The sequence below is a fragment of the Carassius auratus genome, unplaced genomic scaffold (assembly GCF_003368295.1).
Source record: "Carassius auratus strain Wakin unplaced genomic scaffold, ASM336829v1 scaf_tig00005214, whole genome shotgun sequence".
Taxonomy (NCBI): domain Eukaryota; kingdom Metazoa; phylum Chordata; class Actinopteri; order Cypriniformes; family Cyprinidae; genus Carassius; species Carassius auratus.
Window position 1 is genome coordinate 1,700,377 of NW_020523638.1, and position 14,683 is coordinate 1,715,059.

General features: G+C 38.4%; 3 protein-coding genes and 1 long non-coding RNA gene across 4 annotated transcripts; 2 read left to right on the top strand and 2 right to left on the bottom strand.

Moving 5' to 3' along the window:
• Window positions 1-2,627: 2,627 nt before the first annotated feature.
• On the top strand, window positions 2,628-5,673 carry LOC113070738 (uncharacterized; the record flags this gene model as incomplete). The annotated part of the gene is made up of 10 exons (XM_026244159.1): window positions 2,628-3,042; window positions 3,252-3,384; window positions 3,518-3,633; window positions 3,727-4,030; window positions 4,187-4,250; window positions 4,439-4,487; window positions 4,585-4,637; window positions 4,798-4,884; window positions 5,224-5,540; window positions 5,618-5,673. Coding segments are annotated over exons 2-10 (1,173 nt in total), but the record flags the coding sequence as incomplete, so codon positions are not given.
• A 1-nt stretch (window position 5,674) lies between these two features.
• Window positions 5,675-6,486, top strand: LOC113070674 (G2/M phase-specific E3 ubiquitin-protein ligase-like). Its single transcript, XM_026244064.1, has 2 exons — window positions 5,675-5,918; window positions 6,002-6,486. Exons 1-2 carry the CDS (start codon window positions 5,675-5,677, stop codon window positions 6,235-6,237), a joined length of 480 nt encoding a protein of 159 aa, XP_026099849.1. The 3' UTR covers window positions 6,238-6,486.
• A 19-nt stretch (window positions 6,487-6,505) lies between these two features.
• On the bottom strand, window positions 6,506-8,257 carry LOC113070739 (uncharacterized). The gene is made up of 3 exons (XM_026244160.1): window positions 7,782-8,257; window positions 7,131-7,349; window positions 6,506-7,019 (listed from the first exon to the last, which is right to left on the bottom strand). Exons 1-3 carry the CDS (start codon window positions 8,216-8,218, stop codon window positions 6,809-6,811), a joined length of 867 nt encoding a protein of 288 aa, XP_026099945.1. The 5' UTR covers window positions 8,219-8,257; the 3' UTR covers window positions 6,506-6,808.
• A 91-nt stretch (window positions 8,258-8,348) lies between these two features.
• On the bottom strand, window positions 8,349-9,155 carry LOC113070740 (uncharacterized). Its single transcript, XR_003279987.1, has 3 exons — window positions 8,966-9,155; window positions 8,631-8,763; window positions 8,349-8,496 (listed from the first exon to the last, which is right to left on the bottom strand). It is a non-coding gene; the product is annotated as an uncharacterized LOC113070740 (long non-coding RNA).
• Between the last annotated feature and the right edge of the window lie 5,528 nt (window positions 9,156-14,683).

The window sequence follows — 14,683 nt, forward strand, 5'->3', positions numbered from 1 at the left end:
GGTAAGATCTAATATTACAGTACATTGTACCATACATTACCTACATTAATAACTCACAAGATGATTGAAATTCATGGCACCAACATTCACCCCTGACCAAAACATCTTTGAGTACTATTGTAAAGTTAACCCTGCCTGGTTTAAATGTTTGAAAATGATTAACAGTTAAAAACGTTCATTAGAAATTTAGAACATGTAATCAAAAAGTAATCAAATGTAATCAGTTGCAATACAACACAATAAAGTAACTGAAATAGTTAAGCTACTTATTACATTTATTAAATAGGATAACTTGTAACCTGTAACAAATTGCATTTCAAAGTAACCTTTATCAACACTGCTCTCAGTCCATTTAAGATGTAAATGAGTACATGTTTTCATCAGAACAGATATGATGAACTTTACATCACTTGCTCATCAATAGTATGGAAGCATCTGGGTAACAAATTTCAATTTGAAATGTGATATTCAATGCAATGTGTAAAATGATTGTTTGGTGGAATTCTGTATGGATGTATTTCTATTTAAATTTACATTTTCCATGTCATATGTGTGTCATGTATGGACTACAAGACAGATGCAATTGCGATTAGGCATGCTACACCAGTGTTTAAAACCATCATAAGACTGCCAACAGAAGTGTTCAAAAGGATTCCATTTACTTTCTTCAGGAGCTTCTTTGAACACTCACGCTCTGACTTTTGTTATTTATTTATTTTTTATTTTTGTTAATTTTGGTTCTTCCTTGTGTTGGAAGTGTATTTTTGGTGTTTGTAGTATTCATTCATATTTTATAAATTATTGAAAATTTTGTTTTATTGTGGGGTTCCGATGCCAATTATTTTGGTAGTTATTTTCTTTGTCTATGTTTAAAGGTTTAGTTTAAGGAAGGTATTTTGTATTTTATTTTTATTTGCTTTTGATGAGGTTAGAAAGAGGGACGGTTGAGATTGGTGCTTTGTTTATGGGCTAGGTGCACAAGATGGCGCCGGTGAGCTTCAGCGACGCGAGTGTGTGCGTACTTATTTCCGGTCTTGCGACGCTCGCATTGACTGTAATGGAAACTCACATACGAAACGTGGATATATGTATAAAATTGATGATTTTCAAATTTAACAGCGGATAGTGGGTATATCAAAAACATGGGGAAACATCCTCCCTACATTGTACGTACCTCTGTGTGGAAATTCATCAAGATACAAAGCGGAGATTGCTTTATTCTTCTGTTGATTATGCGGATCAGCGTCAGGCCAGGTCCACAGGAATGTCTTCTTTCAAACACAAACCTCTCAAATATGCAATACTTTTCATTTTCGAAGAGCTGGTTTTGCTCTGTTATGTAAGATAAATGTTTCTGACTGTTAAACAAGACGCACAGAGATTTCTGATAAAGCATGTTTTATTAACTTTATTTGATAACATAATTTATAACTAACTGTACAATTAAACGTAATATAATTATGGTAGGTTTGCATTAAATAAAATATCGCTGTTTGCATTCATGTGTGTGTGTTTTTAACTGTGTTTATATGTTTTGTGAAAGATCTGCAGCATAAATCATTCTGTCTTTGAGCAGCCATGTATATTGTTATTCTTTTGCATTAATTATCAGATTAAACAGATATTAAAATAAGTCATGTATTTTTTTATTGTGTAAAATAATAAAATATGTTGTGAAAATAACGATGAAACAGACTGATGTATGTGTACAATTGAGAAATGGATACTTCTGAAGATAAATCGCAGCCCATGTCTCACGAGGTAAATATTTAATATAAATAATAATAATAATGCAAACATTTTCGAAAAATAAGTAATTTGTACATTTACATATTTGGTAAGATTAAAATACATTATATAGCTCTGTATACACACCATGAGTTCAACTTTCATTTCGTGAACAGTAGTGAACATTAGTGTATTTAATTCATTTACCAGACCCAAACATAGACAGTTTCAAATCCACTGGCTCAGTTAACATTTGTAGTATAGTGATAATAGCAGTGTATATCTTATTTGCATATGAAGTGATATTATAAATCCTGTAAACATATAGAAGGTAATATTTGGACTTCTCCGGTTCTCTGCACTGACTTTAAGCACAACCGGAAATATCTACGCACACACTCGCAAGACCGGAAATCCAAGATGGCGGAGATATGCAACTAGCCCATTGTTTTGGCCTTGTTGGAACCTGAAGTTTTCCCAATTTAATTTCTTTCAATTATCTTTATTGTAATAAATTCCCACAAACTAGGCTTAGTCTATGAATCTTTTCTTTTGAGGTCTGAACCCTAGATGGGCCGTAACACTGCATCTGTCTGATTCAGAGTGTTAACTATAATTGGATTGTCACTTTCTTTGTCAAAATGGACTAGTATGATAATGTACACTGATATGAATGTTAAGTAAAAGCTTTATAGAATGACATACAGAACATCAAAATGTCATGCTCCTGTGTTGACCTATATAGCTTGTTCGTCATCTTGATTTTGAGTTTGCATGGTTTAAGTATGTAGTATTAGATATGCCATATAAAACTGGGAAATTCCACTCATAATATCACATTAGTTTTACTCTATTCTCTCTTGTGTACAACAAAGTATTGGAATGTAGTGATTTCGGATGCAGCACATTACTACGGTGGCCGAGAAGGGTCACAACATGTACAAACGCCACAACAACTACATTTTCAGAAAACACCTCCAAATTCAGAAAACACATGCAAACGCCGCCACAACAACTACATATTCAGAAAACACCTCCAAATTCAGAAAACACATACAAATGCCACAACAACTACATATTCAGAAAACACATACAAACGCCACAACAACTACATATTCAGAAAACAACTTCGTCGATTTCACATCACGTACGCTGCAAATATTCACAGCACGAGCAAATAGGGAAACGAACTGCAAACTGCGAAAACACAACGGAAATGTTTCCAGGGGGGGCCATAATCAGTGACGGACCCGCATCCATCCGGTTGTCTTCGCGCTTCTGAATGTGCGCTTTTGTTGCTTATGGCTACAAGACGTAAGTGTTTCTCTTTTATTATGACAGACTTGTCGATGTGATCTGATACCGTGTTTTCAACATATTATCCCCATAACGTATTAGTCCACTGCCAAGTGCCAACGCTGTTAGCTGGAAACTAGCTCGCTAGCTCGCTTCTGGTCACTAAATAGATGCATTACTGGCGTTTGTACATTGTTGTCCTGATATCTGAACTATTTATTTTTCAGATTGAAATGTTCTGTCCGTTTTGTGCTGTGCAACTGGGGGACGCTCCCAAGTTTTGCCCGTCGTGTGGTATGAACGTGGGGTTCCTTACGGAGCATCCATCCACGTCATCAAGCGTAGGCCATGGGCCTACAGGTAACATCCCCTTGTTGTGCTCCTATTCCACTGGTGCTGCACTGAATTATCGTCCCGTGGTTTTAGCTGTCAGAAAGGCGACAATTTATCAACCAATCTCAAATCATACCTATAATGAATCTGTGTGTGTTAGTGAATGAGACAAGTATCCAAGGAAGAGCAGCTCAATTCATGAGGTTCAGGGAAGTTAAAGAGGCTGAGAGGAGGACCTTTTCAAAGGCTAAAAAGAAACCAAACATTACAGTCAAGGTAAGCAAATATGGAGGTTTAAGGTCACAATGTGACTATTACACACAGTCTTAAACATGTTTTTTTCCTCCTTCTTTTTTCTTATTTATGTAGATATCGATTGGCATAATGACCAGAACAAAATATGGGTTAAAACCTATAAGGGGGAAAACCTTGCCATTAAATGTTGAACCCCTGTGGTCATCAAAACAAATTTTGCCAGCTGCTATAAAAAAACAGCGAGATTTTAATCAAGACACAATGTACGATGGAGAATATGTCCTGGTCTATCCTGATGGCTCTCAGGTACAAAATATACCAGGCACAGACAGACCCTTTGTCCTTGAACATTATAAAGAGGCCATTGGAAAGGCTTACCAGAGGATCGTACTGTACATCTGCCCCCTTCAGGATTTGAGTAAGTATCGAAGTACATGTATGTAAAATAATAATAATAATTGCTAATGGTTGGTTATTGAGTGAGTTCTTAATTTAATTTGAGCTGGTTGAAAAATTGCTATATATTTTGCGTATACCTAGCCTGATAACGATGCATCATTTTCTCTTTTCCAAGGTCATGGAGATGACTCATCTTCAGAATCTGATGATGAAGCATTTGCTAGGCTTCCACTGAAAATGTAAGTTTCTCGCGCCATTTTGAGACCTGTGCTAGCGATTTTTGAATATCCAGATATTTCACAGCATTCTTTTTTTATTATTATTGCTAAAAGGAATAGATCGAGCATGTTGTGCTCTTTAAATCATATTAACAATTACTTATGTTATGATTTAAATAAAATTATTCAAATTATTTGTTTTTTTTTAGTTTACCAAAACAATGTCCACCAACAATGTCCAGGCCATCTGATGGGCAAGTATGTATTATTCTGTAATGTTATTAAGTTTATGTTAATGATGTGGTGATGTAATTATTGTTCATTTGTTTGGTGTTATCTCTACTTTCATCAACAGGCCAATGGAGCAGGAGCAGAACCAAAAAACAACACATCATGTGACTCCTACAAGTAAGTCACAATGGATTAAAATTGTTCTCTTCATTGCAGTAATACTTTTGGCTCTATCGACTGCTGAATGTAATGGATTACAGTACCAAGTAAAACACCTTTTTTACTGTAATTTCACAACCGTCTTGTTTTAGTATTTCATTGTTCCTTTAATCCACAGCACATATACCAAGATCTATGCCCCAGTTGTCATTGACAGCAGTTGCTCTGATGTTGAGGACGTAGAGAACTTTCAGGAGGAAGACAGGTACTTTGATAGAAATAATGCTGTCAACCTTTTTTCTTCTTTCTCTCTAATGACATATTAAATAGTTCAAGCTACATTGGGCATTTATTTACCTTGTTTCTGTTGTCATACAATTATTAAAGTAAATATTTACATTGTATTTATTTTTTTACTTACCCCTTAACAGAAAAAAAAATCTGGCAGAAATTATAGAAAGCTTGCAATGTGTGCTTCATGCTTATGCCCATCACATTTAATCACACTCTCATGGTGTTCTCACTGTAATGGGTCAATAAAAGATTTATATTTTAATTATCCGCATAAAAGGCAGTGTTAATGTTTTTCTTTCTTGTGTTGCAGAGACACTGATATTGGACTGACGGCTGCAGACATTCTGTCAAATCTGTCATTCAACATTAACACAATGAGCTGTAGCAGGTTTAATATAAACCGTGCTAATGTCTGGGATGGTGCTCTGAGGGGATTCAAACGTTCCTCATTTGATCCCACCTGTAGCCTTTTGGTCAAATTCACAGATGACATCGGGCAAACAGAGGAGGCTGTGGACACAGGAGGGCCTACGCGGGAATTTCTTACACTCTTGATGGACGCCATTAAAACCAGTAGATTTTTTGAAGGCAAAGATGATGGCAAATACCTGTCATTTGATAGCAAAGGTAATTTGCTTTTTGTCACTTTTTTTGACAGTATTATAAATCAATTTGAACTAACCGTGGAACATTGCCATTGTTAGCTGCAGAAGGTGATGAGTATTTCCAGGTTGGAAGAATGGTTGCGGTCTCTATTGTACATGGCACTAATAACCCAACCCTGTTATAGGTTCAAGGATGGCCTGGCTACCCTCAACTTTTTCAACGCTCTGGAACAGCATCCCTCCATTTTCCTGCCCTACATGTGTTACAGAGCGGAAGACCTGACAGCCGAGATTGTAGAGTCACTGTTCCGTCCACAATTGAGCCCAACTGGTAGCTCAAATCGGCATGAGGAGGAGAGAGTGCTTGGCTACTGGCTGGACTACTTAATCGCTGTAAAAGGTATAATTTTCTTTACGTTGTTTAAAGTGATGTCCTCAAATGGATCATAAATCTTAATGTTTCATTACTCCCAACCCCCACAGAGGACGGGTCAGGGATGTCTCTGCAGGACATTCTAATGTTTGCAACAGGCCTGAAAGAAATCCCAGCAGCAAAATTAATACCACAGCCTCAACTCACATTCCAGAAACACGCAAGGTTTCCTGAGGCTAATGTCTGCGCTAACACAATAAAACTCCCAATCTTACCCTCATATGAAATCTTTGAGGAAGCCATGAATTATGGAATCAAGAACGCCCCTGGATTTGGGCTTCATTGAGGTGTCAATCAGAAATTAACATTCGTGGCAAATTTGCATTACTGTTGTTACTGTTTGCATTGCACTTTACTGTTTGCACTTTTACATTGTTTACAGAAATCCAATTATTTTTTTATAAGAAAAGTTGCACGTTTCTCTATTTGGAAACTTTTTGTGGCAGATTTGCATTGCTCTTACTGTTCGCACTTTACTGTTTGTCAGTACTGTCACAGTTTAAAGAAATAAAATCATTTATATAAGAAAATGTAAGTTTGTCTATTCTGAAACATTTTGCAAGGGCCATCAGAATGAAGTTTATTTGTTGTTGCATAAATTGGTCATGAAATGTTACTGATCTAACATGAAGGTCACCTTTAGCTTCAGCATACCGTATTAATCAACACTGGGTTAACCCCAAAAACATACATTGTGATGGTTTAAAAAGTAAGGGAAAGTCATTGCAATCGATTAATATCTTTGCTTTTAATTTAACCATGTGTCAAACATTAAAGGTGTCCATATCAGTATACCACACTGGAGGCAATGCTGTCTGAAAGAAAATAAACTGGCTATACGTCTGTCTCTCTTACTCTCAAAGACCAGCCATTTCCTTTAGTCTAATGTAGTTGTCAACAGCAGCTGGCCAGTTGATGGGTGGAGCGAGCTGGCTCTGTCTCTCCAAGTTGGCAAAATATGCTTGGAGATTAGCATCTCCACACAAACTGTTTGTGGGTGGCAGAAGGTCTTTGAACTCCTGTAACACTTGGGGATCCACTGGGAATCCACAATCCCTTCCACCAAACCTAAGGCCGCACAAAAAACACAACAGTGAACTCATTATGAATAATATTTAAATCTCAAATTGAAAACAACCAAACATTTATTGAATGACAATACAGGTGCTACAAACAAACCTGTGAGGCAGGTGGTACATGGTCTCCGGTTTCCCAGATGGACAGAGAGACTGACGGACAGGCCTGATTGTATGATTATTCCAAAGCTCTCGGTGCTCATCAAGCTCTTTCTGAAAGATGCCCAGGAACACATACCGTACAAGGCACTTGTGTTCATGGGTGCCATTGAAGTAGTGTCTCTCTCTCAGGTCACTGAATAAATCCATCCAGAACTGTGTCCTAATAATGGAGTTAAAGTATACACAGTGATTTCAGTTTTGTATAAATGTTTCTAACACAAATACTTTAAAAATTATGTGACCGTCTTGGAAAACAACATTCTGCACTGCATTCACCAGCAGAATGTTGGACTAGCAACACTTGTTTCTCGTTATAACAAATTTGAAACAACCACGCACACTAATCCTTTTACTTGTTATAACTATTGCAAAATCAACAGTACACAGCCTAATCCATGAATGACGCTCATAAAAATAAACCTACATTTTCAAAGTCATCATTGTATGGTGCCAACCCAGCATAATAGAATTATGAAATTCTAACATTATGAAAAGATTACAGAAATATCAAACAGTATTGAAAAATATGTATGTGTGTGTATATGTGTGTAAGTCTTCTATTTCACACCCTCTATAACATCTAAAAACATACCTCTGTTTCCTGAAAAAGGACCACCAGCTTTCAATCCTTTGATTGGCAGTTGAAGTGCCATACATGTGGCTGACAGAACCTGCAAATTCATCGGTGTGGTCCTCTCTTAAAGAACAGTGGATGGCAGCCATGTCTCCATTTTCTGTCCCACAGTCTGTCCGAAGACGAGCCGGAAGGCCATAGCTCGAAACACACTGCAGGTAATGTTGAGCGATTACTGCAGGGTCGTTGTTGGTGCTACCACTACTTAGCCACATAACCCGCCTTGAATACCCATCGATGCAGCCACTGATGGCAATCCCAAAGGGCTTGAGCTTGTCATAGCCATCCACGTGCCACACCTGATTGGGTCCTGCGGCGCAATAGGATAGCCTAACAAATCTGCGCCTATGACGGAGAGATACTCCTGTTGGATTTAATAATCTGAGGGCTTGCATGACATTGTCTCGTTTTACTGTTAGTGAATGCTTCTGTCGCAGGGTCTGCCACATAGCCCTGTAGCCCAACAGCTGTCCTGAGCCATTCAATTCAGTAGTGATGGCAGCATTCAAAGTCTCCAGTGGAGTGTAATTTGCTCTCCGACTTAGGTTTAACCGTTTCAGCCTTCTTTTTAGAGTTTTCAGGCTCATAACAATCCCATGCTTTGACTCCAAAAAATCTCTAATAATCTCATTGGAGTGGTCCTTTCTGAAGTAGGCACGTATTAGGTCATCCTCTGAGGGTTCATGGTTATGGACACACACACACACACACACACACATAGAGAGAGAGAGAGAGAGATAGATTCATTATAATAACTAATATGCTCTGATGGGGGTTGATAATAGGAGAACAACAAGGGGATGTTACCTGTAGGCCCATGGCCTACGCTTGATGACGTGGATGGACGCTCCGTAAGGAACCCCACGTTCATACCACACGACGGGCAAAACTTGGGAGCGTCCCCCAGTTGCACAGCACAAAACGGACAGAACATTTCAATCTGAAAAATAAATAGTTCAGATATCAGGACAACAATGTACAAACGCCAGTAATGCATCTATTTAGTGACCAGAAGCGAGCTAGCGAGCTAGTTTCCAGCTAACAGCGTTGGCAGTGGACTAATACGTTATGGGGATAATATGTTGAAAACACGGTATCAGATCACATCGACAAGTCTGTCATAATAAAAGAGAAACACTTACGTCTTGTAGCCATAAGCAACAAAAGCGCACATTCAGAAGCGCGAAGACAACCGGATGGATGTGGGTCCGTCACTGATTATGGCCCCCCCTGGAAACATTTCCGTTGTGTTTTCGCAGTTTGCAGTTCGTTTCCCTATTTGCTCGTGCTGTGAATATTTGCAGCGTACGTGATGTGAAATCGACGAAGTTGTTTTCTAGGGATGCACGATAATATCGGCACAACATCGGTATCGGTCGATAAAAGCTTAAAATGACCATCATCGGCATCGGCCGATATGAATATTTCTGCCGATGAGCCAAACCGATAGGGGGGCGTGTTTCATGTGCACGCGCGACGACCATGAACGTAGCTTGAGCGCCAAAAACTTAAACTTACAACATGTCAGCTGTGTGGAGGCATTTCGAGATCTGTCAAACAGATAACAAAGTTGCTATCTGCAATCTTTGTAAAGCACAAGTGATGCGAGGAGGCGTAAAACAACAGTCTTTCAACACTACAAATCTGATTACACATCTTAAGAGCCGTCATCCTGAGCAGCACCAAGACTTTTTAAAAAGTAAGGCGGAAAAAATGCCGGCAAAAACCCATCAGCAGCCTCTACTTCAGTCCTTTGACAAAGCTAGAAAATACAGCAGCGACCACCCAAAGGTAAAAGATCTTAACGACAAAATAATTGAATTTATTGCTCTTGATAACCAGCCGTTTAGCGTGGTGGAAGATGTTGGCTTCAGGAGGCTAATGATGCACCTAGAGCCGCGGTATGCTATGCCTAGCCGGCGCTATTTTTCTGACGTGGCCTTACCTGAACTCCAGAGTGTTGTCGCCAGTCAAATTGAAAAGCTCCTTGCCGGCGCGTGTCACATTAGCTTCACCACGGACATTTGGACATCAAGCGTGAGTCCTGTAAGCATGTTGAGCCTCACTGCCCAGTGGATAGATGAAGATTTCACCCTTAAAAAAGCTGTCCTACACTCACAGGAATGCTCCGGTTCTCACACAGCAGCTGCAATTGCGTCCGCATTTGAAAGTATGTTTGGGAAATGGAAAATAGAAAGAGAACGAGTGCATGTCGTGCTACGTGACAATGCCCGTAACATGGCTAAAGCTATGATGGAGTTTGGTGTGACAAGTCTACCATGCATGGCACACTCACTGCAACTGGCGGTGAATGACGGTGTCCTGTCTCAGCGCAGCGTGGCGGATGTTGTGGCAGTGGGAAGGAGAATAATTGGACATTTCAAACACTCCCAGCTGGCATACAGTCGACTGGCGGATGTACAGAAAGAGCTCGGAATGTCGGTAAAACGACTTCAACAAGATATCGCTACCAGATGGAATTCGACGTTTTATATGATGCGAAGCTTGGTCGAGCAGAAAAGGGCACTAGGTGCTTATGCCGCTGATTTCGAGCTTCCTGCAACTTTGACGGCAAATCAGTGGGGAATTATAGAAAATATGATCACACTTCTCGCCCCCTTTGAGCAGCTGACCAGAGATATAAGTTCTGCAGAGGCTTCTGCTGCTGATGTGATCCCCGCGGTTGTGGCACTGACACGACTGCTTGACTGACACGGACAGAGGAGTGCAGACTACCAAAACTACCCTGCTGGAAGCAGTCAATCATCGCTTCAACGGTGTGCATTGTGAGGCACTTTATTCTGTTGCAACCATGCTTGATGCACGCTACAAAGACCGGTACTTTGACGAGGAAAAAAAGAGGAGTGCTCGCGACCTGTTGCTCAAAGTTTTGGATGACATGACTGGCAGTGCAGATGCCAGCACAGAGGATCCCCCAGAGAAGAGGACCCGAACAGGATCACTGCTGGATATGTATGACGAAATTCTGGAGGAAAATGCCATGATTGAGGAGCAAGACAAGACCGCGTCAGCATCACAGGTGGGCGTAAAACATGCACAATTGTAGGTTATTATTTTAAAAAATATATATTTCACTTTTGAACCGAAAGCATCCTAATTAATGATGCGACTTTCGCTATTATTATTCTGCAATGTCATAACATAGATAATCGCCTATTTATTATCATAATTCGCTATGTTTACGGTAGTAATAATAAACGTGCAACTAATAAATCATTTGATTTCTGGAAAAAAACGTTAGAGCTCTGTTAATGCCTAAAGCATAAAGTAAATATATATATATATATATATATCCGTAAGTAATATTTTGGTATTCTGTTACTTCATAGGTCATCTCATACCTGGCCGAACCCACAATTCCCAGGAACCACAGTCCATTGGAGTACTGGAAGTGCAACCAGGCCCGTTTCCCTGCCCTCGCTCTTGCTGCACGCAAGTACCTGTGTGCACCTTGCACAAGCGTTGACAGTGAACGGCTATTTAGCGTTGCCTCTGATGTGATGGATGAAAAGAGAAATCGAATGGACGGTGAAAAGGCAGAGATGCTCATTTTTCTTAAGAAAAACCTACCTCTGGTATTAAAAAAATAGCTGAACAGAAGCCTACCGGTCAGCCGAAGTTGTCACCCTAGTTAGTTGGACTGAAAAGGTTTGCACCACTCAAGTTCAAGTAAAGGATAAGATGTCCTTGTATTTTTATTTTATTTTTTGTGGCTCACAAGATAATATGTGGAGCTTGGTTTTAAGTTTGATTATACTTTAAAGTGGGTCCTCAGGACTGAAGTCGAGGTCTGGACTACAGCTGCTTGTTTTGTGCACATGAAGTGTTTTCTGTAAGTTTCAGTACAATGTCATGTTAACCACTATGTTGGGGGAGCATTTGGTAGACCTGTTCCAGTAGGAAAAGAAATATTTGAAAATGTATTTGTATTTATTTTAATCTTAAGGACTGAAGTTTCAAAGTCTAAACTTAAAAATAAAATGTTGCACTGGCATATCATTTATTCTCCAAGTGAAATAATTGACCTGTTTTTCAGGTGTGAATGTCTGTCTACATTTGTAAAATAATACATTTATGGTAGAATCAGTACAGAAGAGATACATGGATTTCTCTTCAGTAAAATTAAAGTTTTAATATATCAGGCGAAAAATTTGTATATATATCGGTATCGGTATCGGCATCGGCCAAAATTATTTTGAAAATATCGGCATATCGAATATCGGCCAAAATCCAATATCGTGCATCCCTATTGTTTTCTGAATATGTAGTTGTTGTGGCGTTTGTATGTGTTTTCTGAATTTGGAGGTGTTTTCTGAATATGTAGTTGTTGTGGCGGCGTTTGCATGTGTTTTCTGAATTTGGAGGTGTTTTCTGAATATGTAGTTGTTGTGGCGGCGTTTGCATGTGTTTTCTGAATTTGGAGGTGTTTTCTGAAAATGTAGTTGTTGTGGCGTTTGTACATGTTGTGACCCTTCTCGGCCACCGTACATTTCTCTATTCAAATTTAACTAAGTATTCTGATTAATTTATTTATTTATTTATAAGAATCACAATTCATATATATATATATATGTGTGTGTGTGTGTGTGTTAGAATATTAAATTACATTTATGCATTTAGCAGACACTTTTATCCAAAGCGACTTACAGTGCATCAAATTCTACATATCATGTGTTCCCGGGGAATCGAGCCCCCAACCAATTGAGCTACAGGAACACAAGAGCAGGCTTAGATGTTTCACAAGTGGGTCATAATCTGTTGAGCTGGACTAACTTTTAGAAGCATTTTTTTATTATTACCCTCAAAATTCAATGATACGTACATCTTCATAACTGTGAAATAAATGACACTAAACCCTAGATTAGGTAGCTAATGATACCTTCAGCCTTAGAAAGAATCCTTCCTTGAAAGAGTTTTTTTGAAGCCACCAACAGGATTTTCTTTTTGTTTTCTCTCTAATCTTATCTTAGGTATTTTACTATTCCAAGGTAATTCTCTCTTTAAATGGTATATTACATATATTGGATACAGAATATTGTTTAATTTGGTATAAATTCATATTTCAGAATACATTTCTGTTTACTGTTTTAATTAAACAATTGAAGTGACCCACACAGAACGTGATTTTAGGCAGAGGGACCACCACCAACCCACCCAACATCATGGCTATATCGTTTTAATGAAGGATGCCTTTGTGTAGGTTTTGATTTTGAGGATTACAAAACAATATGTCACATGACTTAAACCCTAGGTGTTTTTGAGTTGTGTTAGTAATAGGAAGCAGATAGAGGGTGGCAGCATTGAGCAATCTTTCAGGACTGTAATGAAGACCAGTCTAAAAGCTTTCTTTCCTAGCAACAGATGATATTACAGTGGAAGCTGAAATTAACTGAAATGATTGGTTCTCTTCATAGGGATTTTTTTGAGATTTCTCAGACCTGTTCTGACTCAAAAAGTATTTGATTATGTCCTATACTATTTTCCTATTAAAAAGAAACAGATTGTTTACAGTAAATAGATACTGATAAAGTCATTACTTGCATTTCTATGGTGTTATTTTACAGTGTTCAGCACATTGCTTTAGCATAGGCCTATTTGCTTGCTCATAAAACAAAAGTTGTCTGTAGATTTGTGCAGAGGTGTAAAATACTTGAGTAATTTCAACTCAACTTCAACTCAACAGAACTGCTTGTGATTCCAGCAAATCCATAGTTTCATCACAATTTCACCATCAAGTTAGGCACATCAACCATAACTCCTTCAAAAACAGCTAGCCTTGGAGTTATGATTGATGATCAGCTGACTTTCTCAGACCACATTGCTAAAACTGTCCGATCCTGCAGATTTGCTTTATTCAGCATCAAGAAGATCAAGCCCTTTCTTTCGGAACATGCTGCACAACTCCTTGTTCAAGCTCTTGTTCTGTCCAGGCTGGACTATTGCAATGCCCTCTTGGCAGGTCTTCCAGCCAATTCTATCAAACCTTTACAATTAATTCAGAACGCGGCAGCAAGATTAACTTTTAATGAGTCAAAAAGAATACATGTCACACCTCTGTTTATCAATTTGCACTGGCTTCCAATAGCTGCTCGCATAAAATTCAGTTCATTGATGTTTTCCTACAAAACTACCACTGGCTCTGCACCCATTCACCTAAATTCGTTACTTCAGACTCATGTGCCTCTAGAAGCTTGCATTCTTCAAGTGAATGTCGCTTGATTGTAACATCCCAAAGAAGCACAAAGTCACTTTTACGGACTTTTAAATTAAATGTTCTTCCCTTCTGGTGGAATGAACTCCCCAACTCAATCAGAGCAGCTGAGTCCTTAGCCATCTTCAAAAATCTGCTTAAAACACATCTCTTCCATCTTTATTTGACCCTCTAACTTTAACACTCACTATTCTAATTCTATTCTTTAAAAAATCTAACTACCTTTCTAATCTTTTTGTATTCTATTTTCTTTTCATTTATTATGCAATTATATATGCATGTGTGTGTGTATGTGTATAGACCTTTAACTAGCTTGCTCTATTCTTTTTTTATTTTTATTTTTTATTCTTTTTTTAATTTGTATTTTTTATTCTATCTGTTTTCTTTTTATTTATTATATTAGTTAAAATCCCATGCTACGTGTACTGTGTTAACCTAACTGAGACTTGTTATAGCACTTCTATATCATTGCTCTTTTTGTTGTTTTTGATTGCTTCCACTGTCTTCATCTGTAAGTCTCTTTGGATAAAAGGGTCTGCTAAATGAATAAATGTAATGTAATTGTACTTAAGTATTATTTTCGGGGATTTGTACTTTACTCAAGTACAATTTAACCTGACTACTTGTA